This window comes from Doryrhamphus excisus, chromosome 14, assembly GCF_030265055.1.
Source record: "Doryrhamphus excisus isolate RoL2022-K1 chromosome 14, RoL_Dexc_1.0, whole genome shotgun sequence".
Classification (NCBI taxonomy): Eukaryota; Metazoa; Chordata; class Actinopteri; order Syngnathiformes; family Syngnathidae; genus Doryrhamphus; species Doryrhamphus excisus.
In genome coordinates, this window is record NC_080479.1 from 6,660,703 (window position 1) to 6,687,168 (window position 26,466).

General features: G+C 45.6%; 1 protein-coding gene across 6 annotated transcripts in view; it reads left to right on the top strand.

Annotated features, from left to right (window-relative positions):
• trps1 (trichorhinophalangeal syndrome I) overlaps window positions 1-26,466 on the top strand; it is a 74,507-nt gene that overhangs the window by 41,886 nt on the left and 6,155 nt on the right. For all 6 annotated transcript variants that reach the window (XM_058046515.1, XM_058046517.1, XM_058046514.1 and 3 more), the window contains one exon: window positions 25,070-25,192. In XM_058046515.1, the coding sequence (XP_057902498.1) occupies window positions 25,070-25,192 (123 nt within the window). The remainder of the gene's footprint in view (window positions 1-25,069; window positions 25,193-26,466) is intronic.

Sequence of the window (26,466 nt, forward strand, 5' to 3'; positions counted from 1 at the left end):
TTACAATAAAGCAAGCTCTCACACAAATAGGTATTACGATGATGGACATGGAGCATTAACTCTTGTAACGTAAGCTGGCAACAAAGCACAATGCAACCGTCGCGGGACCGGGCTGCTAATTTTAGACCAGCAGGGCTCGACAATAACGTTGTACCGATGGCCCGGGGCAAGTTAAAACAAAATTCGGGCAAGTAAATCCAATCAGTGATATTCCCGTCGGGCAAGTACACTTTAGCATGCCGTACTGCCAAGAGTTTTTTTTAAAGCGGTTCTTGTTTGGGGTTGGTAAAACACGGACTGCGTAATTCCGGTGGTAATTTGCAAACCAATCCTTGCAAATCTTGAAATGGACCAATCAGAATCGTTTATTTAGACCGCGGTCCGTAATCCACAATCCGCGTTTTACCCACACCCGTTCTTTTTCGCGATCAACCAATCAGCGATCGTTTTACTAGGAAAACATCTATCATGGCGTCCCTGCCAACATCGTCTAATTCTTCAACAACTTCTGAAGGAAAACAGCAAAAAGTGATGAAGCAGTGCCTCCTAAACAAGTATTTTATTAGCGGCAGCAAATCAAATGATGGCACAGGTGAGTGAATCACATTGCTGTGACAATTTGAAGTGGTCACAATGAAACACCACCGATTAGATCCAATACCAAGTGCTGATTTTGCACAAGCTACAAAATCTAGCGGTTTCATTTCTCTGTGTATTTTTCTCACCTTTGCTTCACAAATTATTGTTTGACCATTGAGCATTTTTTTCTGGATTAAAAACACTTTACTAGTACACAAATGTGTCAAATGTTTCATTGTGGTGCACAACTTATAAATATCACTGCTTACTACGACTACCATGTGTAAGGTAGCATGGCTTGCCATGTTAACATACATCTCCACAAATTTTCAGACATTCCTCCAAATACAATGCATCAGTACTATTATCTGATGAATTATCAGCATATATTGATATATGATATCATTATGGCAGTCTTTTCATTTTACATGGGGCAAGTTCGGGCAAGTAGTTCTCACCTTAAGGATTCCCCATGGGCAAGTCATTTTTGTTTTTAACGTAGAGCCCTGGACCAGACTGGTTTTGATCAAAAAACCTTTGCGCGCACACACACACACACACACAGACACACACACGCTGCTGGACTGTCATGTTTGTTTGTGCAGCACAGTCACATTTCCCCGGGACAGGCGCTCAAATAAACACAGCCACACTCGGAAGGAAAAGAAAAGTGGGCGTCTGTCTGAGTGTGGCGGCGAGGTCGTTGTGCACATGTGCTGTATTTTGCCATTGTCGGGAAAATGATGACAACACAAAACAACCCGCCAATGACGCTTGCATTCTGAAATTGAAGCTGAATTAAGCAGATGAAGCGGTGTGTCGATTCCGGCGAGTCTGCCCTATTAGCCCAACATGGGAGTAGTAAGTCAATGCTAATGCTAATGGTAATGCTAATGGTTGAACATGCTTTACAGTCAAAGTACATGCAGTGGTTTTCAAACTGAATAATTTCAACTCCAAAAGGGAGGCGCTGCAAAGCGCTGAGCTGAAGGCACGCTAGTTTTTTTTTTCCTCTCGATTGTTTGATCTGTGTGAGAAGTTTCAAGTCATTCCCACGTATGGGGTTGAGTAACGGTGTGGTGTATTTGTCATCGAAATAGTGGTGCAAACGATAGAGCAGGGCGCATGTTTTCATGCAGCGTCACCCCTCTGATGTGCAGCGTTTGAGGAGTGGAGGACTTGGCTGTGGACTGTTCACCCACAGCTATTAAGTTTGGCATCACTGCTCTGTAATAAGTGCAAAACAAACGCCACGCACGTTTGATTTGATCATCAGAGGAACGTTAAAACTTCAAACTCCCAGGATTTGGCTCCTCTGTTTGTGGTGCTTTCTGCAGCATGTTGCCATGGTTACTGTCGGGTGACCACGGTGCAGGTCTGCTCTGTGCTGCCGGGTGTCCTTGAGCAAAGACTTCGATGCTTGGCCTCTCTGTGCACCAAGCGCTCCCTTTGGGCACCGAATTATCGTAAAAGCTTGTTTGGGAAGCTGTCACAAGTCCACATTTACATCTCGTATTATTGTGTCACGCGAGTTTGACGCAACGCAAACACGCGGTCCACATTGGACGTCCCGTCTCGGCGCCTGATTGGCTGCGACACATGTCGCTGGCGCTGCTGCCGCCGCCTCCTACGCCTCCGCCTCCTTGTGGCTTCGGGCCGGCCGCCATGACACTGATGTTCCGCCCTCGCCGCCAGTGAGCGCCGGAGCCAGGTGTTTTTCATCCCGGTTGACATGGCAACGCTAAAACACAGTGGTCACTTTAGCTCCTAGCTGTAATTTAGACGTTTACATCAATTACGGTTACAATCAACACACACACATAGAGACAGACACACACTGGTAGAGTGTGTGCGTCTACACATGTTCTTTTTTGATTTCTTGCCTTGCTTTTTCTACCATGTTCTCTTTGTGTGTGAGGCCATTCACCACAGGCTCTATGTGCGTGTGCGTGTGTGTGTGTGCGTGTGTGTGTGTGTTCACACATGGAAGCAATATTGAGGCCAGATGTTCTTTTTGCTACAACGAGACCTCTACACGCAATACTAGCCAGCTACACACACACACACACACACACACACACACACACAGGGCGTACACGGCACCCTGGCAGCGCTGGTGTAATTAGGAAGCTGATTGGTTAGATTAAATGTCCATCTGACCCCTGACCAATAGCTAATTTGAAACACCCACACACCTCCCACATTTCTGCCTCTACTTTCATCATCTCCACCACGCTGGCTGCGTACGGGAACATTTGAACATCATTAACTGGCGTGCAGGTGGATAAGACAAGTACAGTACCCGTCCTGTCCAAAGAGCCGAGTGATACTGCTGTCACCTAGTGGCGTGATATGGGTAGTGCAGGTGCTACAGACGCTTGATGATGATGGTCTGCTGGAGCCTATCCCAGCTTGGGCTCAGAGGCAGTGGCAACGGACTGGTGGCCAGCCAATCACAGGGCACGTATAGATAAATAGACAAATATATCATTCACACTCACACGCGTACCTATGGACAATTTCCATATTTTGGGAATGTGGGAAGAAGCAGCAGTCACTGAAGAAAACTCACAGGGAGTACATGCGAAGTCCGCACATACGCCCAAACGGAGATTGGGACCCAGATATCCTAACTAGCCTACTGTGCGGCCATCATGCAATGTGATGGAAACAAAGAATAATAGGGAGAGATTATAGGGGTGTTATTTCATGTCTACAGGGCTCTAATCATGTCTAAACCCATATTTAGAAAGTCATAAGCGTGTTTTTATGCTCTAATTCCCCTTATGAATATTGAATCCTACTTCCAGAAATTCCCAACCAATCATGCAGCACAGAGCAGGGACAGCCCTATTTGACATTTGTGTGCAAATCTGTTGAGCTAAATTGCAAAACCGGCCCCCGTTTCTTGTCGTCTGTGTGCCGGAGGGTCCATTCATCGTCTGTCACCATGTGTATGCTGGAAAATAAGTCGACAATTGGCCGGGCGCAACTGTGTCAGCAAACAAACCATCGCTCATCTTCGCTTTTGTGCAACCCAAAATCATTTTGTTTTGCTCACATGGACCAATCCTCTTAGAAGAGAACGTTTAGGAAAGCTCCTTCAAGGGGTCCAGCCATCATCCTGACACGTTAATCCACATCTCTTTAGGCTGTGTGGACACACCCTGCTCCACTCTCACACTCTGTGTGTGTGTGTGTGTGTTTGCGAGTGGGCGATGCCATGGCAACCCCGGCCGTCCGAGGCCCTCTCGGCAAGGTTGCAACCCCGGTCACATGCGTGTGCCTCCGCAGTGTGTGTGTGTGTGTTAGAGTGTGGATGGCCGCTTTTCACTCCTAAGCAGAAGTGCAAATGCACTCCAACATGGAAGAGTCGGGCATGCTTGATATGATGTGAAAGCTTCCTCTCGGCGTCTTCCTTCCTGTCCCCTGCGAGGTCTTCTTTGCTCATTAGGAATTCTCCTCTGTGTGTGCCAAGTGCGTTTGTGATTCTGCTCCACAGGCGTGATGCATCTTGTGTTCGTACATGGTATATTTCTAAAAGCGCATTCCCCCAAAGACCACTTGTTTTCTACCTTTGCGTATCGGACTGAGACCACATTGACAAGCATAGTATTGTACCGTGTGACTTCCAAGCCAGGAACTATTGATGAGAGCTGCAGAGATACTGAATTCACTCAGTAATGCATGGCTTGGACTTGGGCCGACAATGGAATAGTCAGGAACAAAGCTAGGAAGGAATGAGTAGAAAATAAGAAGACTACGGTGGCATGTCCAAGGACGCCATGTGACTGCTGCTGATCCCGCCTGTTGTCCCTTAGGCAGTCGCTCCCACCATATTTGTCAATTTCTCTGCTTTTAAATTGAAAGAATTTGTCTTTTGTCTTTTAATGGTTACTTTGACAGAAAGCGGTTTGATGGCGCTATCTGCGTGCTGTGGACGTTATGTTGTGTGCGTGCTTTGTGAATACAATGTTCCACCGATGGCCACCCACTCAAAGGATGCAAAGCCCACTTGGACATTTAGTAAATAATGACTAGTTGGCCGTGATGGAAGCATATTATTACCTACCTACCTACCTACATTATTATTATCTGCATCTCCTCTTTGTACAAGAGACGTATTTAATGATGTCATGTGCGTCCCTACCGCCTTTTCTCGATCATCTCCCTCACGCGCCAATGCTGCGGCTTTCTATGATGTCACAATACTGTCTCTGACTCGCACCGAGCGTGAGGCGCCCGTCCCTTTGCAGAGGGCAGGCTTTGCTACATGTCTTAAAATAGAAGCCATAGCTTTATCCACGCTCTGTCAACCGGTCAGCTGTCCACCTGCTGTGATTTTAGCGCAGCTAGCACGGATGCCTGATGCCTGGCGAGGCTTTGGGCTGGAGGTCCAAACGAAGGAGGCCAATGGCAGGCTTGATTTTGGCCTCATATGCAATGATGCTCTCTTACTGGCGTGTATTTACTTTCATGGGAGCTACACAGGAGCTGTGTAGAGAGAAATACAGTGGCACCCACTTCCTGATCACAAATCATCATTTGCCACAACATCGGCATCCTTTCTTTTTTTGCTTTATTTTCCGCTCCGTTTGAATGGGAAATGTATTATCCGCCTCATTTGGACCATCATTAACGTGTTTTTTCTACAAATGAAAACATATTAGTGGGGCGCATTCATGTTTTTAAAACACAGCCGTCTGGGCTTTGCATGATTACTGTGTGAATAATGAAGTGCAGCCCAGAGGAGTGTGCATGTGTGTGTATGTGTGTGTACGTACGTGTGTGTGTGTGTGTACGTACGTGTGTGTGTGTGTGTGTGTGTGTCAGCCTAGTAGCTGCTTGGTTTGCTTCTTGACGCCGTTTCACCGCCACAGATGTTTGGCGTGTAGTTTAAACTTTTTTTTCATGCAGTCGTGTCCCACGGTTCCCGTTGTTCCTGTTCCTTAATGGACCAGGTGCTGTGGAACAAAGCCTCTCGGCCCCCTTTTCGTCTTTTGTATGCGTGCTGGTGTTGCTACATGTCCTTGAGCCTTTCTTCCACGACACATTGGCTCGCCCATTTTCATATTTATTAGGTTCTGCGGTAACCGTAGACCTCACGTAGCTTGACTGTTCTTGCATTATTCCACTCCAGCCGCACTCGACGTGGAGATAAAGCCGTTGTTAAAGACACAATCCCCTCTGCCAGTGGATCCGTGTTATTCCTTTAATCCAACCTGGCTGGCTGATTAAGAACAACGCCCCGCCTCAGCCACTCGACTTTCAGAATTAATGTTAGCTGTCCCGTGACAAGAGTGGATGATTACATTAGGAAGTGAAAGTTTTTACTGCTGAAAGGCATCACGTGTGCACATGTTTATGGTCAGCCTCTATCTGCTCACCTTCATGATACTGGCTTGGAAACAGGAGTTCAGAACATTCAGAGACATTATCCCGTCAAGTAGGGTTTTGTTTGAAAATAATTAAAAGTAGTATTTTTTTAAAGTTGTAATATTGTAGGAAAGCAAACAAAATAAAGTTGTAATTGTTTTTATTTTATTTCGGAGAAGAAGTAAATGCTAATAATAACAATAATAATAAAAATAATAATAACAACAATAATAATAATAATAACAATAATTATAATAATAATAATATTATGGGCCTAACGTGCAAATATGTCCTAAAAAAGAAAATAGACAAAGATGATCGAAGTAGACAGTTCATCATTTGGGGGAGGGGGGAGGCCCTGCAAGTGAAGGTGATACTATTTATGACTTGCAGTATAGGACGAAGGCATCTTTATATTGTTCACCATGCGGCCCTCGCTGGTAAAAGTTTGGACACCCCATGCTTAAATGGGGGTCACGGTATCTAAAAAGGCAGACGGCACTGGGAGGGAAAATCCTGGAGGTGTGCATGTTTTAAGGATTGCACGCCACTCGCTGTGGGATCTTCATGTTGCGAGCATGCCTTGCAAAGCACATGTGGCGGATCACTATTATGCCCCCCCATTTGCAGCTCTGCTCTGTTACCTCAAGACCACCGCCGGTGAGCAAGTAATCAAAGTGCGAGGGAGCAGAGACAACCAAGAAGTAGAGACAATAAAGACAGAAGGATTTTTTGGGGGGGGGCAGCTGCCAAGCTCTGAGTGGGGTCCACAAGAACAACCTAATAAGGTCTGAAAGTATGCGCTCACATACACACCGACTTGGCGGGCGCTCAAACAGGCGGTTTGTAGCCACTCACGCCCACCCCCGGTTGGGAAAATCCTCTTCATAATCCATCAGCGGCTCTACATTTTCATTATTCATTTTAAAATTCATTCATTTTAAGTGAACCTACGGTAGGGGTCGTGTCCTACTGTATGGGCCATCGGTATGGGCAGCGTCCTATGGTATGGGCCCTCGGTATGGGCAAGCGTCCTACGGTAGGGGCCATCGGTATGGGACGCGTCCTATGGTATGGGCTATCGGTATGGGACGCGTCCTATGGTATGAGCCATCGGTATGGGTAGTGTCCTACGGTATGGGCCATCGGTATGGGCAGCGTCCTACGGTATGGGCCATCGGTATGGGACGCGTCCTATGGTATGAGCCATCGGTATGGGTAGTGTCCTACGGTATGGGCCATCGGTATGGGCAGCGTCCTACGGTATGGGCCATCGGTATGGGACGCGTCCTATGGTATGAGCCATCGGTATGGGTAGTGTCCTACGGTATGGGCCATCGGTATGGGCAGCGTCCTACGGTATGGGCTTTCGGTATGGGCAGCGTCCTTCGGTATGGCAGCATCCTACTGTATGGGCCATCGGTATGGGCTGTGTCCTACGGTATCGGCATGAGTCACGTCCTACGGTATGGGCCATCGGTGTGGGCCACGTCCTACGGTATGGGCAATGTGATTGTCACCAAAGGCGAGTGTCAGTCACCCAAGCGGCCTCGCGAGTGGCGCTGGGTAACGACGCTCGTCTGGCAGAAGGTCGGAGCAAACTGGGAGCTAAACGATCACTGATGAGCGGCCGGTCGCTTGCCGCAGAATCGGGACATTAAAATGAAATCACATGCGGTCTCTGGCTAGACGTCCGTCCGGGGCTAGGAGGAACAAAACCCGAAAGACCAACGCGAGATGGAGGATAACTGTGGTCCATTCTGCTGAAGACTGCAGTCAGAACGCTGATGGCGAGGACATGTTGCTCTCTTGCTTTTTTCTTCCTTGTCGGGCGTGCACGCGCTGACGCTAACAGGAGTTGTTGGCCGGGAGCTCCTGATGTAAGACACATGTTCTGGCCGCTCGCTGTTTCAAGCAACTTTATCGCTCCATCAGCTCGGAGACAAGGAGCGATTCATTCTGAGAGTGAAGCGGGGAGGGGGGTGCTTGCCTGTGTGTGTGTGTGTGTGTGTGTTTAGTATTAATATGACCTTTGGAATGTTGGCCATCAGCTCCAATTGATCTGGAATCTCATCATGCGTTCGTATACCACTTATGTCTTTTTAAAAGCTTTGAAAACGCATTTGGAGGGCATCAGAAGCCTCCAGCCAAAGATCCTTTATAGTCCAAACAGTGTCAGCACCATGGCAACCTGTTTATTGTCTCTCGTCAACCAAAGTAAGTAATACGCTACATGAAGCCAGGATTTATTGGGATTAAAGCTAGACGTTTCTCGTCTCGTTTTTATTCTAAATTTGGATTTCCTGGACGCTTTTTTCTCTTTTTTTTGAGGGATAATGAAAAACAGAGGGAGTGAGCGTGCAGGCAGCAGGACAGGAAAGTCAATGTGGTTAAGAGACAGGAAGTGAAGACGAGGCATTATGATGTGGAGAGCGAAGGAAGCAAAGTCAAACCGTTGGACGCTTGGCTTTGGGGGGGGGTGACCAGGAAGGTTTTTAATTGCTTGTCATTGTGACGAGTCTTAATTCCTTGGCTTTCTTTGGTTGTTGTGAGGCTGTCAAAAATGAAGACGATAAAGCTAATTAGCGTCACAAATTGTAAACGTGGACGATAAGAAAGGGAAACTGCTCAGACAACCTGTCTCCTGATGAAGTGATGTGAACTGCACCCCCTTTTCTTTGATCAAAGTTTGTCTCAAAAGAAAAAACAGGCTTCGCTACACATCTTAAAATGAACCCAGTGAAATGAGACTGATCTGGCTTTCTGCTCAGTCTTTAACTCGGAACATTCATTTTGGAATAAAAAGTAAATGTTCCTTTTTTAAGTTCAAAAATAAAAATGATTATGAATAATTCAAATGAAATAAGTTAATAATACAAACTTCCAGACCACAAAGTAACATTTCAAGTAATGTCAAGTCAAGTGTATTTATATATCCCTTAATGACAAAGGAGCCTCAAAGGGCTGAACAGGAGATGATAGAACACACTTAACACCTTCCTAATAGAGACCAGCATCGTTTATTATCATGTATTTTTGAATAACCATGGTGGAGTGAAGCCACAATTGTTTTAGTGCAAAGTGGTGAGGGATTCCTGTATATGAAAAAATATCTATAAATAAAGGCTGAGTTCATCTGAATAGCAGATGAATGATGGATGCAGAAGTATTGCAAGTATTGGACGTTATTACGTCTTGCCCTCATTCTGCCACTAGAGGGGAGAGTTGCATGCGAGGCTATGAGTCAATATGGCTCTTCATTCATTGCCTAGCACTGATAAAAGTGTTTTTTGTGTTTGTGGTCATAAAGTAGTAAATCAAATTGTTTGTCATGCGGTAAGCAAAGCTCTCCGTGTCGGAAAAAAAGAGAGAAAATGTTTCCAGTTACAGTAAGTGAGGACGTAGGGGCCATAAAAGCCTTGACAACGTAAAGGATGCACTAAATAACCATGACGTCTTTGATGGCCGCCTCTCTGAGAAAAAAAACAACACACCAGCTCACGTCTCCCCGGAAGCCGCAAAAGCATCTAGCAGTTTCATCCAGCCTGAGTTGGCATCGCCAAGGCCGTAATGCAAGATGAAGGCTGTAATTATTGGCGCTGATGCTGACAAGATTGAAAGACGGCGCGATGATGGAGCGAGAGGAATGAAAGCCGGCTCGGTAGTTGGAGATATCATAAATAAAAGGAAGAAAGATGTGATGGATGCAATGTTCTTCTTATTGTACTGCCGTGCAAGAATTAGCCCAGTCCATCGCTTCTCCTCCTCTCGCTCCCTCGTTCCCATAGTAATCATTCCAAGCTGATTGCTCTGATCCTATTTGTCATAACGCACACACACACACACACACACACACACACACACAAACACACTGGAGACTGATACAAATGCCATTTAATCAGAAGGGTTAAATAAATAAAATGTTTTCATTTCCCCCAAGTCCACCACACGGCTATCTGCTCCTCAATAACTCACACTTAATCCAACTCTACAGATGACCACACACACACACACACACACACACACACACACTTAAATGGAGATGGGTTCAGTGTTGTTGAACAGAGATGTACTAAGTGCGGCGGGGCGGGGGGAGGGGGGGTGTTTCTTTATGATAAAAGTACAATGAAAGAAGAAAAGAACACTGAAATTCCCATAGCGGTGTCACGCACGTACCTGAAATTGCAGATCTCACCTGCGGAGATTCCTGATCCACTGCTGTAGTGTGGTCAGCACACATAGCTAGAAGAATATCAGCAAACATGGCTGTCCTCGTCACTTTCGCCACACACACACACACACACACACACACAAAACAAGCGCTCTTCTGCCTGACGGACGGATGGATGGATGGGAATGAGGCGGATCATCAATATACGGCCACGTGTGCATGCATGCCTGGCAGTAAGAGGCTTCACTCTGCATTGCTGTCAGCACCTTTGTTCCATCGAACAACGGCATGAACGGAGTCTCTTTGTCTCGGTGGGTGGGGCGGGGCTGCTAGCATACATGCATACTAACTACTACATACTTCCATGCCCATACTATCCACACTCCATACTGCATACCCAATCCATCAGACAGTATGCAAAGCGTTTACACTACAGCGTACTACATGATAACCCACAATGCATTGCGCTCCTACCCGAGCCGAAATGGACAGGCTGAAGCTGATTTCACTTTAGCTCTAAACTCTTTAAATACATCATTTTATTGATACTCAGACGAGAAAGTGGCCGTTTAGATCCCGAGTGTGCCATTTATTTGTCCAAACACCAACGGTTTACAATTTCGTTCAGACCAATTCGGCAAAATTTAAGCTAGCCGAAGTGAGCAACCCACTTCAGGTTATTTTCACAAAATAAAACACCCCCTTACTTTTTTTTATCCAAAAAAACATAGTGATAAATCACTGCTTTTACTTTGAAAACAAGAAGCCAGCCAACTCGCAATATATCCTGCTTGAAACCGCCGTTTGGACTGATCTCGTCCTGATGACGTCACGTTGCGTTGCATCCTGGGTAATTTGGGATTGAGTAGTAAGCTGACAATGCATACTCAACATTTCTGGCGAATGCAGTATGCATCCGGGAACTTCTGGCATCCTCAGAAATGGCATACTGCCCGTGTAGACACACTGCATACTCAGTTAGTATGAGTGGGAGGTAAGTATGCGGTTTCCAACACAGCCATGGAGTGTAACGTGCTAGAAATGAAATTAGCAGATGCCAATATACACTTATATATGTTTGACATTTTTCATAGTACTGCCTTCAAAGTGATGTTCAGGTCTGGTCTGGTCTGGTCTCATTGTCCTTGGGCCACATCTGGTCTCGTATGGTGGCATCTGACAAATATTCTCTATTCTTTTCTTCCTCCTCACAAAATCTTGCCATTTAAAGGCAGACAGGAACTGCCGAGACTTCTTCCTGCTCCTTTTCGGACATGTTGAATTGGAGGCCTAATTGCCCGTTTTCATCCCAAATTTCCACAAGAAGATCATTAGTGTCAATATCCCCTAGCATTGGCAGCCCTGGGGAAAGCTAATGATCAAATCTCCTGCTTAGCAGTGTCCTGCCTACAAGGTGGAACCCTCCAAAGGAATTGTGTCATGCGTAAAAAAAAAAAAGTGGGGACTCGTTTTGCTAGATTTGACTCATTAAATCATCTGAGGTATTTTTTGGATACAGCCATTTTGAAACAGGACTCCCCAGAGAAGTTGTGTATGTGTGTGATTTAAAAAAAAAAAAAAAAAGAAAAGAAAAAAGGAGTGTCTACATATGTTCCAGCACAGATTCCAACGCTCATAAATCACTTCCACTGGTGTTCAGCACGCCATCTCTCTCTCCCTCTCGCTCGCCCTCTCAGGCTCACACAGCAGACAAAGACGAGGATGATTTCAGAACTTGAACTTCTCATGTTGTGTCTTCTCGATGTGTGTGTTGGGATGTCGTCCAGATGTGTCGGGATGCGATCCGCTTCGTCCGCTCGCCTTTCTGCTTTCTGCCGGAATCTTTGATTAGCCTAACGTGGCAACGCGGGCATCTTTGTTCTTCGCTGCTGCAGACGGCCCGTTCCAAACCATTCAATGCCATTTTTGGTCCCGCCTTTCTTGCAACATAAACCCATGCAATCTTTTCACGTTTTCAACTGGATTAGATTTCCACTTGGACCGCTGGCTTTCAATTTGATATTTTCATGTTCGTCCACAGGATGGCGCCACTTTTGCCCATGCAAAGCATGCAGCTAAATGTCACACCTGTTGCTGTTTTGTTCCACGACTAAAATAAGTCTGTCGACTGATGTTGGATAATGCTGTGGATGTGAACGAAAGACCAGAAAGCCAGTGTGGACGGAGGTGAAGAATGGAGGAAATTGGAAATTGGTGTGGGGCTTGAAGCGATCAGTATCTGTCCTGCTTGCTCCTCTCCAGCCTGCAGTGGACCTCCTTGTTTGTAGAGATGAGAGAGGATATATCACAGAGGGAAGTAAAGCATTGGAATTAAAGGTTTTCTTCATCAGTCATCAGGAAAAGTACAAATCCAAAATGACAGATTGAACTTTCCATTCAAATGTCTTCATAGAGATGGTTTCATTTCAAGCTTCAACAATCCTTGTATTCTTTACAGATCATGAAATAGTTTCACCAGGCTCTACAAATGATTAAAAAAAAGAAGCTATGTTTTTTGAAAAGGCATATTTTTCTGTGCCTTTTGGCCTTCCGTCCACATGCAAACATTGTTTTTTGAAAAATGAGGAGAAAAGGACGGCTCTGTGGGAGATGCTGTGGTTGTCTGCAACCTTTTGGAGTTAAATCTGTCCTCTTACAGATGTGACAGTTTGTCATTTCTAGCGCAGCCCGTTTACGCAGCCTGCTAGCATAACCTCCAACGTTCCTTCCATTATCCCTTGCTCAATCTGGCCGTCAGGACTCCACTTGTAACCATGATTTTGGGGGTGTCATATGCGTCTGCTTGCATCTCATTACAACGAGAGCGATGAGAATCTCCTTTTATCTTGTACTTGTCCCGCCTGGTGTCCCCTGTTCACTCTCATCATGCACCTAGCGTCCTTTGGTCGATTGTTTGCACCGGGCCACAGGAGTCCCTGCAGGAGGAGGAGAATAAAATCGAGATTTTTTGTCCTTGAGTGACTTACTGAGATGTTTTTCACTGTCGAACTAGCTTGTTGCCGGGATATTTTTGTTGGGAAAAGTGGCACATCTTGGCCAAATGTTTTCCATTTTCAAGCAAACCTGCTGTGTGTGTGGGTCCGAGACTCTCACTCTATATTTAGAATATAAGACCGTCAATACGGAAACCTCATTACATGAGAATGTCCATCCCATTTCACAAAAACATTCAAAATACGAAACAATAGTGCCCTCCTCCCAGAGTTGATTTGGTAGCATCACATGAAGGTTGTTGGTTTGGTTGGTTTAGTTGTGCCCTGCCGTTGGCTATCTTGGCTATCTCCCAGAATCCTCAGTATCATGTAATCATGTAAATGATTATGTTGTCATATACTATATATTTCAATATTTGACTTTATATGACTGTTGGGCTTGACATAAATACTCCATTGATAGTAAATCCTGTCTCATAATGCGAAAATTCCAAGACACAAAAGCCCCTCTGAAAGCAATGAAATTGGGATCTCGAGGTATGACTGTTTATTCATTATAATAATAAAGCAGGTGTTCCTGACATATTTGTGGTGGTTGACAGTAGCCCTACCCCCTTTTTTCTGATGAAGTTTCATTGGCGTCAATCGTTGGCTTTGCTGGTTATCCTTCTCTTTACCAAGTTGGCATCTTCCAAGCTGCCGTCTTGTCTTCCAATTTGTTGTAATTGGCAACACAAACATGACAAGCAAACACAGCATGATGATCAAAACTCCTAACGAGGCATTCTGTAAATATCTGTGGATTTTTCAAGCCCCAGAGATGAGGTCATAGATGGGCAGCGTTAGCAGATGTCGATATGAGAGGACATTTACAGAAAGCCGTCTAAATGTGGCCCAAGTTCATCCCCCATTTCTGGCTTTCAGCGAAGCGCAAACTCCGCATCTTTGGAGGTGATGCCGCCAAGCTTGACTCCAGGCCAGGTTTGACGGTTAGATGCGTTTGGCATGAGCCTCCTGCGAAAAAATACCAAAACAACTCACTCAAGTCCAATTAATGCCATGTACGCGGTGACGCGCTGCCAAATTTGGTGCCTATTTGTGTCGATGTGAAGCACGGCGTGACGATCTGTCAACGTTTGGGTGGCGTTCCCAGAGCGTCGTCCTGGCGCCGTCACATGGAGGGTTATCATACGAGGCTGTCTGGAGTAAATGGAACAAAGATGACACGTTGATTACGCCACCAGACACACATAGGTGCTCCTCGGAGGCTCGCTGATCTCTTTGGTCTGTCGTGACAGCTCGAGCATGACCGTCAACGGCCACCAGTGTGAGTTTGTGTTTGAGTGTGTGTGCCTGCTGCAAGGTCTGGGACAAAGTAATTCCGATATTGACGTATGAGGCTCCCATCTCCACCCTGAGGGTCTTCATAAGTAGAAAATGTCAGATAAGACCCGGGTGGATCGCCCACCTGGTGGATGCTGTGTTGGAGCTGTTGTCGTGCTAACACCAGAAATGCATTACAGACATTACAGACTGTATGCGTTCAAACTAGCCCACATAAAAAATATGAAAAATAATGACAGCAGACTCCACGGAAATAAAGAAGAAAAATGGAAATAATAAGGACTACAGTTACAGTCGTCGCTTGCTACAAACGTCAATTCCTCGCTCTCACGTGGTTTTTCAAACACAAATGTATTTTTAAATGAACCAACGCTATTGACTGTGGCATAGTATTAGTTAGAAAATATGCATATTTAAGCAGATTTTACTTATATTTGCCCAAATTAAACTTTTCTTACCGCAGTCAGGTGTGGAACCATCTCACCATGATAAATGAGGGACAATTGTATGTTTATACTAATACCTATTTGTATTACTATGAATTTTTCTGTACGAACTTGTGCAACATCTTGAAGGAAGCGGGTTGTTTGTGTTCCCGATGTCACATCATCGCTGCCTAACAAAAAGCATGTCACCAGAATGCAAAACACGTTGCTGCTTGCCTTGTTTTTCCACACAAATCGTATGGGAGAGATTCAAAAATAGAAAACGTAGGTCTTTACTAATTTCCAGGCACTTTTCATATGGAGTATACAAATTTTATGTTTTTTCTTGGTGCATGCAAAGTTGTTTTGTGACCAACTCTGGGGGAAAACCAAACAAACCAAAAAATGTTATTAATTTCCAGATATACAAACCGTATAGGCCACAGCGGGCTATCCTCTGCAAGTGTCCACATTGTAAGAGGTGATATTTAGTACACAGAAAGATGTTATACAGATTTGTTTTACCTTTGTGATTAAATCAATGTAAACAGCACCAAAACAGTGAGCGTAAAGTGGCTAGTTAAACAGTGGTGTCTTCATCTGCCTCCCGGGAATTAAAACCACTAAAGTTGTCTTTTTCTGCATCAGAATTGTTTATGTTGACTTGTTAAACAAAATCCTAAATTTGCAAGAGCCAAATTTGAGTTTTTTGTGTGCTACAGTTTGCCGTCCAAGGAAAAGCATTGACGTGAGGATGGATGCTTATTGGCGGTTTTCAGACTCGCGGAGCTGAAGGAGATATGTGTCTTTCAGTATGATGTGATTCAGTCTTCTACATGTACTACGACCCTCTGGTCAGACATCCACTGACGCTTGTCCTTGCTCTTTTTGCAGTCGTGTGAAAGCGCTTTGTCACCCCTTCTCTCACCTTTTCAAACACAGCTAGCGTTTGTTGTGAAGAGAGTCGTGGTGGACCACAGGTTTGACATGGGTGCACCTTTGTAGTTTATTTTGTTCTGACGTGCGGCCAAGTCTGGTTGTGTTCCTTTACCGTCAAGACTAGCCTAAGTGCTTTTTCAATCGTGCCGTCTTGTTTTCTTTGGGACTGCGTTGGACTAGCGCCGTGCATCACGTCGGCCCGTGGTGGACTGGGTGAAATTGAAAGTGCGAAGACGAGCCAATTTGAAATGGTCAGCTTGTCACACGGGAGCTTTGTAAACGACTCGAGCGCGTCGTGTGCATGCCGAGCGTCCTGCGCTCAGTGGCCGGAGTGAACATTTCTCTCTTTCTCGCGGCAACATGTTGCCCGCCCTCAAGCTCCCTTCCCATAAATAATAATACGACCTCACGGCCGCCTCACGGTGCACCTTGACGCGTACGCACACAGAGATGCGTACCTGCTTGGCAACACAAGCAGCACAACCCGCTGACCTCTCCATCACCGACGCTGCCCACAGTCAATGTCAGCACATCATATTGTGAAGATTCTGTAATGGACGCCCGTGGCGGTGGAGAAACTTGCATAACAAACTCATGGTCATGCTGGTTACCTGAAGGAACCGCACATGGTTCCTTCAGGAACTCAACATGTGCAAAAAGCAGTAGGAAGAATCACAGCAATTTGTTTACTAACTAAATGTTAGCATAATAGCGTATACGGTATGTAGCGCTTATGACAGGGAGGTCCAAAGTGCGGCATTCTAAGACTATAATGACAAATAAATACTGAGCTACACCATCAGACCATTGTCAAAAGTTTGGACACACTTTCCCGATGCAATGAATGAAGAAGTGTCTGTAAACATTTGACTGGCTCTGTATATGACTAGATAGCACACTAATTAGCTTTGAGTCATGATGAGGATGATGAGGATCGTTCCCCTAGTTTAGCATATGGCCAAAAGTGGATTGGTGTTAGAATAGGTAATGTATGAAACGTGTCCGAGTATGCCCTCAGAGTCCAAGAATAAAATGAAAAATAAAATCATGAGTACAGTAAGTACTCCCGGAGTGTAAACGGAGCCTTTGTGTTGTGTGTAAATAAAAGCAGGATTTGGGTGAAGCAGGAACTTCTCAAATAGCCATCAATGACTAAAACAAAATTGATGAACACGGCTTGTGTGGTTGAAATGAATGATCATGGATCATTTGGATGATTGCTCTCTCTGGTAAACGTTCACAGTAATGAAGTGTGAGAGGTGGTGGGATTTCATTCTTTTCCGCCGTTCCTCATCACAGCCTTCGTCGCTGCCTGAATGCGGTGGACAAAGATGCAATTTCCACTAAATGAACTTTAAATGCAAATTGTTGCATAACCGCTAAATCCTCTGCGCTAATTTTATGGATGAGCTTTTTCAAGAAAGAAGAAAACTCTCATTTTCCATTTGTTTTGTCAGGACTTTGATGAGTTGGCCCTAATGAGCGGGCTAAGCCTTATCGTTTTGTCCTCTTGGCTTCAATTTGATGGAGCACGGCGATTATGTGCTGAACTGCTTACTGGGCTGCAGCCCCGAGTCTTGCGCTAGCTACTCTCCCGTTTTTTAAATTGAAAATATATCAGATCAGGTCGCATAGTCATTTTGAAACGTGCTAATTGAGTACAACTTAGAAGTTCCGAAGAATAAAAATGTCTGATTGGACAACATTCATGTTTTTTCTTTTTTCCAGGAGCCTTTTCTTACTTTTCACTTGTGGTATCGTATCAGCCACAAACAAACTAACAAACACATTTAGCAAGACTAATGACTTGTGGGCGATTACTCCCATTTGTTGCTGAACGTTTTGCTTGATGGCGGCCATGTTTTCAACCAATGTTGCTCAACCTTTACACACACGTGCTTGTCAGTAGAGAAGTTGGTCATTACTGATTTATGGGCTGTTAGTTCCATTTGTTGCTGGACGTTTGGCTTGATGGTGGCCATGTTTTTGAACCAATCTGGCTTTAATTTGACACACACGTGCCTGTCAAGACCGTAAAAATGTGTACCCAATTTGTGATGACTGCGGTACATGTTGAAGTTGCAGTGGGAGATCTGGACAGCTCTGTGAGAAATGTCAGGTCAAGCCAACACACTGGAGTTTAATAAGAGCGCCACCAAGTGGCGTATTTGTCGGAAAAATAATAGCACAGGCAACACAGTAGCGATATGCGTTTTGATCCTTTTCACCCTTTCACCCGCTCAGGAGTAGAAATGTTGGCTTGCACAAATAAACGTGTGAAAAATGTTTAGGATTTTGGGGGGAAATTCTACAAAATTCTTGTGAGTTGTTCCACCCAAGTTGAAGCTAGATTCTATTCTAGTTGCTATCCACATTTGTTGTAAAAGAAAACTAAGAGAAAGTTGTGTGCCTTAGTGGAAAAAGTGTCTCATTAAACTCCAGGAGGAGCTAATTTGTGGATTTTGAAGCTGGCAGTAAATGTCAGCGGTGTTGTCACTCCATCGTCCACGCCATCTCGACTGCCTCCTCGTCTCTGCACCTCGCAGTTCTTTTTTTGGTGGGGGGGGGGGGTTGCGTTAATTGGGCCGATGAAGTCATTTGGCGGCGAGGTCGTCGCGAGGTTTAATTCTCCAAAGTGCCATTCATTAACGCGGTTCGGTCTGAATCCCTCCTCTTCCCTTCCCGCTGTCTCACTCGTCTTCTCAATCATTTTTATTGAACAGCTTTACCCCTCTTCCCGTTGGAGAGGACACCTCTAGCCTCCCTTCCCTCGCTCTCGCCGCAATTAGGGAAATCTTGCTTGTCCAAGGACAATTAAGATGTACGGTGTGTGTGGTTAATGTGTGGTGGTGTCAAACAATTAGCGGCATAGATGTTAGCGTCGTGAAGACACGCAAGAGAGAGAGTGAGCGTAGCTTTAAAGTACGCTAGTGTTGACAGGGCCGTGTCAGGTCAGTGTCTTTTCCTTCTTGATGCCTTCTTTCCTTCCATCACGGCCATGATGGAAGGATGTAATATGGTGGCAGACTCCGGTCTATTATCAGTCGTAGCGTCCTCGGGACCGGGATGGCTCACGTGGGGTCGGCAGTGTGGGAATGTGCCCGCCCGGCCATTCTCAGATAAACAAGAAGTGGAGACTCAGACAGTTAATGAGTTGTTTAATGCCAGCGGATAAGGCCGCAGGTATTAAGGGCCAAATAACTTCCTGTCTCCTCCTCTTCTGTCTTCATCTCTCGCTCATCTTCCCTTTGGGTGCTGGAGGGCGGTGGGGGTGCTTGGGGAGTTTTTTAGTGTCCTAGATGTCTTTTTTTCCCACTTGCAGCTTTTTTAATCACCATTTTCTTGAATGTACCAGAGCTGAGAAAAACAAGTGTTTTTTTATGTACGCCGTTTTGTCTGTGTAGTCTCATCAGTGTTCTGCCACAGGCTGCAAATGCCCCCGGGCCACACTTTGGACACCCTGGTAAGCTAACTCCTGTACTCCTGTGTCAAAACTTTCACCCCTACCGTGTCGCCCATTTTCCTGACCAGTCCACAACATGGTGGCTTGCTTATTAAACCCCATAGCTGACTTGAAATTTCCCGCACAGTGCTACAAAACTCCCACAACCACTTTAAAGTGTTTAGTTGAATCCCAACCAAATTTGGCACAACCATTTCAGGGATTGACAAGCACATGTTTTAAAAAATTTGAGCAGGATTGGTTGAAAACCTCGGCCACCGTCAAGCAATGTGGTGCTTACTTTGCAACTATTGTCCATAAGTCATTTTATTGTGGTGAAATGAGATTAACGTAAATAGCGCTGACTGGGCGGCAACGATAAGTAAGTCAGGAGGCTGCTGGAGGGGACTCTTGAAGGGGAGCTGCAGGTTTTAGCTTACTTATGGTGACAAAGTGTGTAATTGAGTGTAAGGTGCAAGGGGACAAACGGCGGCCATGTTGTAGACCCTTTCAAGCTGAACTTGCTTGGTTTCAGCTCTCTTAAGTTAGAACATGGCCGTTCTTGTTTGCTTACAAAGACGCACTAGCGTGAGGCAAATAGGTTTTCAGATGTGTTGTCATTTGGAGCGATGAATACATACAAATATTCATAATCCTGTCATTTGTCTTTCTCATATTTCACACATACTGGCACATGGAGATTAATAATCATGATTCATTTGAAAAGTGGCATTAATTGTATGGACCTTTTCAATGGCTTTGTTGGGTAATACATGTGTTGTCAAACTGTGGTAGGTGTACCAATGGTGGTACGCAGGCGCCATCTGGTGGTACTAAAAAGAAAAGATAGATATGACATCATCGCACAAATACAAATGTACTAACATGAAAATGAGAATAAAATATTGACAAATGTACAACTATTATTTGAGGTAGCAAACACGGTGGTAGACATGAAGCCTTTTCCAGGTGGTACTCGGTGGAAAAACTTTGAGAAGCATTGATCCAATGCAGCTCCACTGGTGCCTCTTGCTTTACGGCCTGCAGACCATGATTGACATTCTGATGGCACAAATTATGCTGGTAATCCCGGCTCTTGAAATCTTGTTTTCAGCCGGCACACTGGTATCGATGAATGCTTAAAACAGCCTTTTTGCGTGGAGCTGAAAGCCGATGTCATACATACATCATCTCCCTCTGGCAGCCTCACGCGCAACATCTCAGAACAAGACGGCAGTTTTTGACACTTCCATTAATGTTGCAGAATATATTACACGGACGTTATTGCAGGCACCTTTCTAAGCCCCGTGTGCATTTGTGCACCACTTTTTTGCCGTGTTTGTCACACTTCATTTTTCAGATCATCAGACCAATTTAAATATTAGTCTTAACACGCGTATCTGTTGATATTGTTATACCTTCAATTTGACATTCCCTGTTGTGTATTCATGGTAAAAATAATAATACAAATATTTGAAAGGAAAATATAACTTAACTAAGCTTAATTGAGATCTATCAGTTTGGAAAAAAACATATAAAGCCATCTCTAAAGCTTTAGGACTCTAGCCACCCACAGTGAGAGCCATTAGCCACAAAACATGGAAGAGTGGTCAACCTTCCCAGGAGTGGCCGGCTGACCAACATGACTCCAAGAGCCCAGCCATGACTCATCCTAGGGGTCACAAAAGACCCCACAACAATATCCAAAGAACTGCAGGCCTCACTTGCCTCCAGTGAGGCAAGGGTTCACGACCAGTCTCAAGACCAAGACCAAAACCACTGCTGAGCAAAAAGAACATTGAGGCTCGTCTCCGTTTTGCCATTAAAATCTTGATGAGTCTCCAGACTTTGGGAAAATACTCCAGACAGAAGTTGAACTTTTTGGAATGTATGTTTCCCATTCCATTTGGCATTTGAGAAAAGAGAGTAAAATACGGTGGTGGTCCGGGGCTGTTTTGCTGCTTCAGGACCTGGAAGACTTGGGGTGCGAAATGGAAGCATGACGTAGTTGAAGCTGAAGGAGAATGTCCGGCCATCCGTCTGTGACCTCAAGCTGAAGCTTTGCTTCTGCAGCAGGACAGTGATCCCAAACACAGCAGCAAGAGAACATCGCATTGCAGTTGTTGCTGCTAAGGGTGGCCTAACCAGTGATTCGCTTTGTTTGTTTAATGATATGAAACATTTAGCACCACTCTATATATAACTCTATATATACTCATATACACATATAAGATGTGACAGTTTCAGTAGCAGCTTTGCATGACCCGCCCAGGCCAGGCCTGTTGGACTTTGCTACCAAGTAGGTTGTGTTCCAGGAGCCGTGGCATTTTGGGCCACATCCATAAGCGCTCGTTGTCCCAGGAATGATTGCATGGACTCCAGCCCTGGACTGCGTGGGTCCCCTGCCATTGGAGGGTTTTAATGAGTAAACACTGCTGCTTCTTGCTCAACACCAGCATCCTTTTGTGTGCTGTTATACAACTCTCACATGTATTTTTTTTGGGAATGGCAAAGAAAGGAAACTGAGCAAGTTTCCCCCCAAGAAAGTTGTCTCTGGGTGTGAAAGCTTCCTTTAGCCGGGGTCTGTCAATGTCATTTTTCACAGCTGGGTTTGGTAGTAAAGTGATGCCAATGTGGTGAATCATTGCTCCGAGGAACCAACAGGCGTGGTCTTGATTGATGACGTTTTATCTCTTCACTCGAAGAATAATGCGGTGAGAGGAGATAACCAGTAGGGATCATTTATCCGCCCCGCTGCTAGCTGGCAGTTGAGCCATGTCAGTTTTTCCAACTTTGGGTGTTCCGTCCTTTTCAGATAGCCGTGGCTCTCCCCTGCTGGTATTTGTAAATCTGGACGACAACAACGTCAGGTCACCTTGTTGACCCTGGTCATCCTCTTTGGGGAACACACGCAGATAGAAGCTTCTGCTGAGCACACCAACACTTGATGCTTGGGCGGTGTGTGTGTGGGGGGGTCATGTGTTAGATGGGTCCCAGATGTATGCGTGCTGGTGAATGAGTGTGGCCAGCGGTTATCTACCAACCTGCCTGCTCGTGTGTGTACGGTAAACAGGCAGATCGGGGCTGTTGGCCTCGGCAGGATGGAACTTCTTGTAGTTCCTTCATCCAGCGACTCCTCTAGCCTGATGAAATGATGGCTGATTTAAGGCAGGTGGTTTTGGCCTGACTTGCTCTTTAAGCCAATCAAATGTCATTTCATTCACTAAGCCTTTCTTGGGGGGGGGGGTCCTGATCTTTGTTTTTTGTTTGGAATTGTTTTTATCTATACTTCGGTACTTTTGCTGCCATTCAGCATATTAGTCCCAAAAATTGTTGTATCTCCTTGTGACATACTGGGCGTGCACGTACATGCGTGTGCGTGCTGGAGGTGCAAATGCAGCAGCATCATAGGCAACTGATGAATAGGCGTCATTTACACCCTGAGAGCTAATTACAAGCTGCCGCCTCCTCCGCCTGCTGAGGGGGGTGGAATCAATTAATTTCATTCCAAAAACTATGACATGATGGTGCGGTTATCAAAATTGACTTGAAATTTCTCACACAGCTTTCCAAAGTATCAGTGAAGGATCGAGTCAGACCAACGACCAAGGATTCATTGAACACCTGGAAAAATTGCATTTCTCCTTTATTTGGCACCACCCATCTTTTTGGGGGGGTTCCGCCGTACAAAAAACCTGCATGGATGAGCTCCTTTGCGCACACAGTTTGTGTGTGTGTGTGTGTGTGTGTGTCCATGGTCCGAAGAAGGGGTGGGGGCGGCTAAGGGGGCCATATGCGAGTAATTTAGAGAAGCTAAATAGTGATGACAGACACATTGTTGGGCTCGCACGGCTACACTACACTTGAGCTCGGAGAGGAAGTGTGCATCAATCAATCACCTGGCTCTGTCTCGCTACATGTGCTGACCGTATGGCGTCCATGCACACACACACACACACACACACACACACACACACACGGTGTTGGAAAGAAAGACGTAAAGAATCCAATATTAGCCGTGCTGTGTTTATTCCATACAACATGTTAGAAACAGGATGTTTAATCATACCCACTCCCTCTCTCTGGCTCGCCAGTGTAAATAAACACATCTTGGCTTGATCCTCTCTCCCTTTCAAATATTTCAACCCTGGGATTTGGTTGGTGGATGACGGTAAAACCTCGCCTCTTGGGCTCATGTCACGATTCGTTGTTTGCCTTTCCAATATGGAGTCACATCTACAGTATCCACTCGGTTTCCCGTTCCCATGTCACCCAAAAGGGTGACGTTTTGGCAGAACATGCACCCCCACTGTGTTGACTGTGCTATTAATTTGATTCCAAAGACTATGACATGATGGTGCGGTTATCAAAATTGACTTGAAATTTCTCACACAGCTTTCCAAAATTCCCATTGTAGCTTTCCAGTGTGTATTTGAATCACCACAAAAGCGGGGCCCGTCTTTAGGGGACTGAAAAGCACGTGTGTCAAATTTCACCAAGAGTGGTTGTAAAACGCGCAATCATTTTCAGAACTTTTAATTAATCAATCAATCAAATTAATAATCAATTAATCAAGTCATTAGTCAGTATTAATTAATCAATAGTCTTTTGTTCTGCCTGAATCTGTAGGCATGTGGGTGGTCCCAATGCCTTTATCTTCTATTCTGAGTAGATGAGAAATATTGGCTTCTAAATAATATTCCAACGTGTCATCCCCACTCCATGAACCTCTGCTGTAATGACAATAAATTGCAGAGCGAAGGAGGAAGAGAAGAAAGGCAAGGTAGCAGCGCCGTGCCCACTGGGCCCGTCTGCTGTAGGCTGGCAGCAGCGAAACAAAAAACAGATGCCTGTTGGAAGTTCTGCTGGTGGATCCATCTGCAGCTCGGAGAGTCCAAAAGACGCTTTTGTTGAAAAGCTCAAATGTTTTCAAGCGCTCGCACCGGCTGCTCTGAGCCCCCAAAGTATGCCGGGCTCTGTCAGGAACATGAAACAAGAAGATGGCAGCGTTGAAAGGAGAAGGTCCCGAGGGAGGCAGACTGTGAGAGGAAACAACAAGAGAATGCCAAAGATGGCTGACACAAAAATGGTGGTTTGGGGATTTTATGAGTCAATCCCGAGTGAGAAGTTGTGCTCCTCCATCGCATTGTTATGGTGTTTTCATAAATCCAAATAAAAACATGTCGTTGAAGTCCATTTCTGAGGAGAAGGATGACTTTGTCCTAAAGTGGGGTCATAAAGGTGGCGACCTGGGGGACCACAGACTTAATGGAATGGAGAAACACTGTGATTGGCTCGTTACTGTGATGGAGCATGTTGCCACGGCGATTGGCCTCGTCTTGTGTTTCTATCCACTGCAGTGCGTATGTAGAGTCACCATTCATTATCGGTGTGATTATTACTCAAATTCTCGTCTACAAAACTTTCCTTAGAGCAACCTTCGGAATGTGACTGCTCACCACGGGCTAAAAGTCCAGAGAGTCACCAGCTGGCATCCGTTGGCATGTTGGCATTCCCGTTGGCGAATCCGGGTGTGGAATCGATGCTTGGACATCTGTGTGGAGATTGTTCTCCTTCCTGAAACATCCAAAAGATGTGCATGCTAGGTCAATTGGAGAGTTGGAATCGTCCGTAGGTGGGAATGGTTATATGTCTGTATGTCCCCTGTGATTGGCTGGTGACCAGTCCAGCGTGTTTACCCCGCCTCTCACCCAACGTAAGCTGGGATACGCTCCAGCTCACCCGTGATCCTAATGAGTACGTCAAAAGCGTCAATTGTGAAACTGTAAATGAACATCCTCATTTGGATCCTGTTGACTGTGTTGTCGTTGTCCTCCAGAGGCGTCGAGGCAGCGGGGTCTTCTGTGCCAACTGTCTGACCACCAAGACGTCGCTGTGGAGGAAGAACGCCAACGGGGGCTACGTCTGCAACGCCTGCGGGTTATACCAAAAGCTGCACTCGGTAAGTGGCGCCCACATTGTCCCAGCGCTACGGTTCAGCCGTAGCAGATAGCGTGACATCCCTTTAGCACGACACCTGTAACGCTCGTAGACTCAGCATGGCGACCAAAGAACAACAATCGAGGACGTCCAATCCAACACTTGGTGGAGATCCGTCTTTGGTGTTCTTCCCAATCCCGTTGTGGCATATTTGGTGGAGAGAGAATGGTGACAAATGTGCCACAATGGGATTGGGAAGAACACTAAAGACTGATCTCCACCAATCAGCCAACTGTGGCGCCACCTATGGGTTGTGGTCAAAGTGCTTTTGGAAGGCATGCTAGCATACGTGGTCTGGCGTATTGTAGTGTTTGTGGTGGTACGTATGTTAATAATACATTTCAAAGTGCTGGTATGACGTCAAGTAGCTGAAGCTATTATTGCCTTCGCTCGCTGCCGTGGGTTATCATCCAAAGCGTGTCGTGGATGGCCATGGGTGCTTAAACTGTACTTCTTAGGGATCCACGGCTGTAGTTGGAGAAGACTGTGGTGCTCAAGTAGTTCTCCAGCCTCTTGTAGAGCATCTCACGCCCACAGACGTCCTTTCAGGGCCGATTAGCATAGAAAACAAACACGGCGGATCGCTTGCTGTAACGATCACGGTGACTCCTGCTGTGGAAACGTAATATTGTGCAAAGTATATTTGATTTGGAGGCTTCCTCGGAGAGTGGAATATTCTGGTGTGATTCACCTCAGCCGTCTCCACCAGCCTGGGGAAAGACTGTGGAAATCCCAAACTTAATTAGAGCGCATGAATTACAGATGAGATAAGGACCGGGTGTCGGACTGTGGGGTGTGGACGGCCTCTGATACCTTCTTGGGGAGTTTGGACTCATTTCACGCCTCAATTTACCTGTTTGATTGAAAGAGCCGCAGACTCCATTGTTTGCTTATCCACTTTCTAAGCTCATCTGGGGTGACCTTGCGTGACCCCTACATCCGCCATCACTGAATGGAGCTTTAAAGAAGCTTTCAGTACGATGACAAGATTCCTCTGCGGGGTGCCCGACGTGGGAGCCCACCCACGTTCTCCCACGCCACCACTGGCAGTCGTCGGGTCTGACGTATTTTACATCCCATAATAAAAGTTTTATTTGCTCGGCACACATTATTAGAGAGCAGAGCAGCTAGTAAAAAGGCTGAGAGTGAAAGTGCAAAGGGAGAGTTATGAATATGGAGTTAAGGGCGGCGGACAAATAAGGCGATGACAGGAAGTGGGGCGCTTTGTCTTCGCTC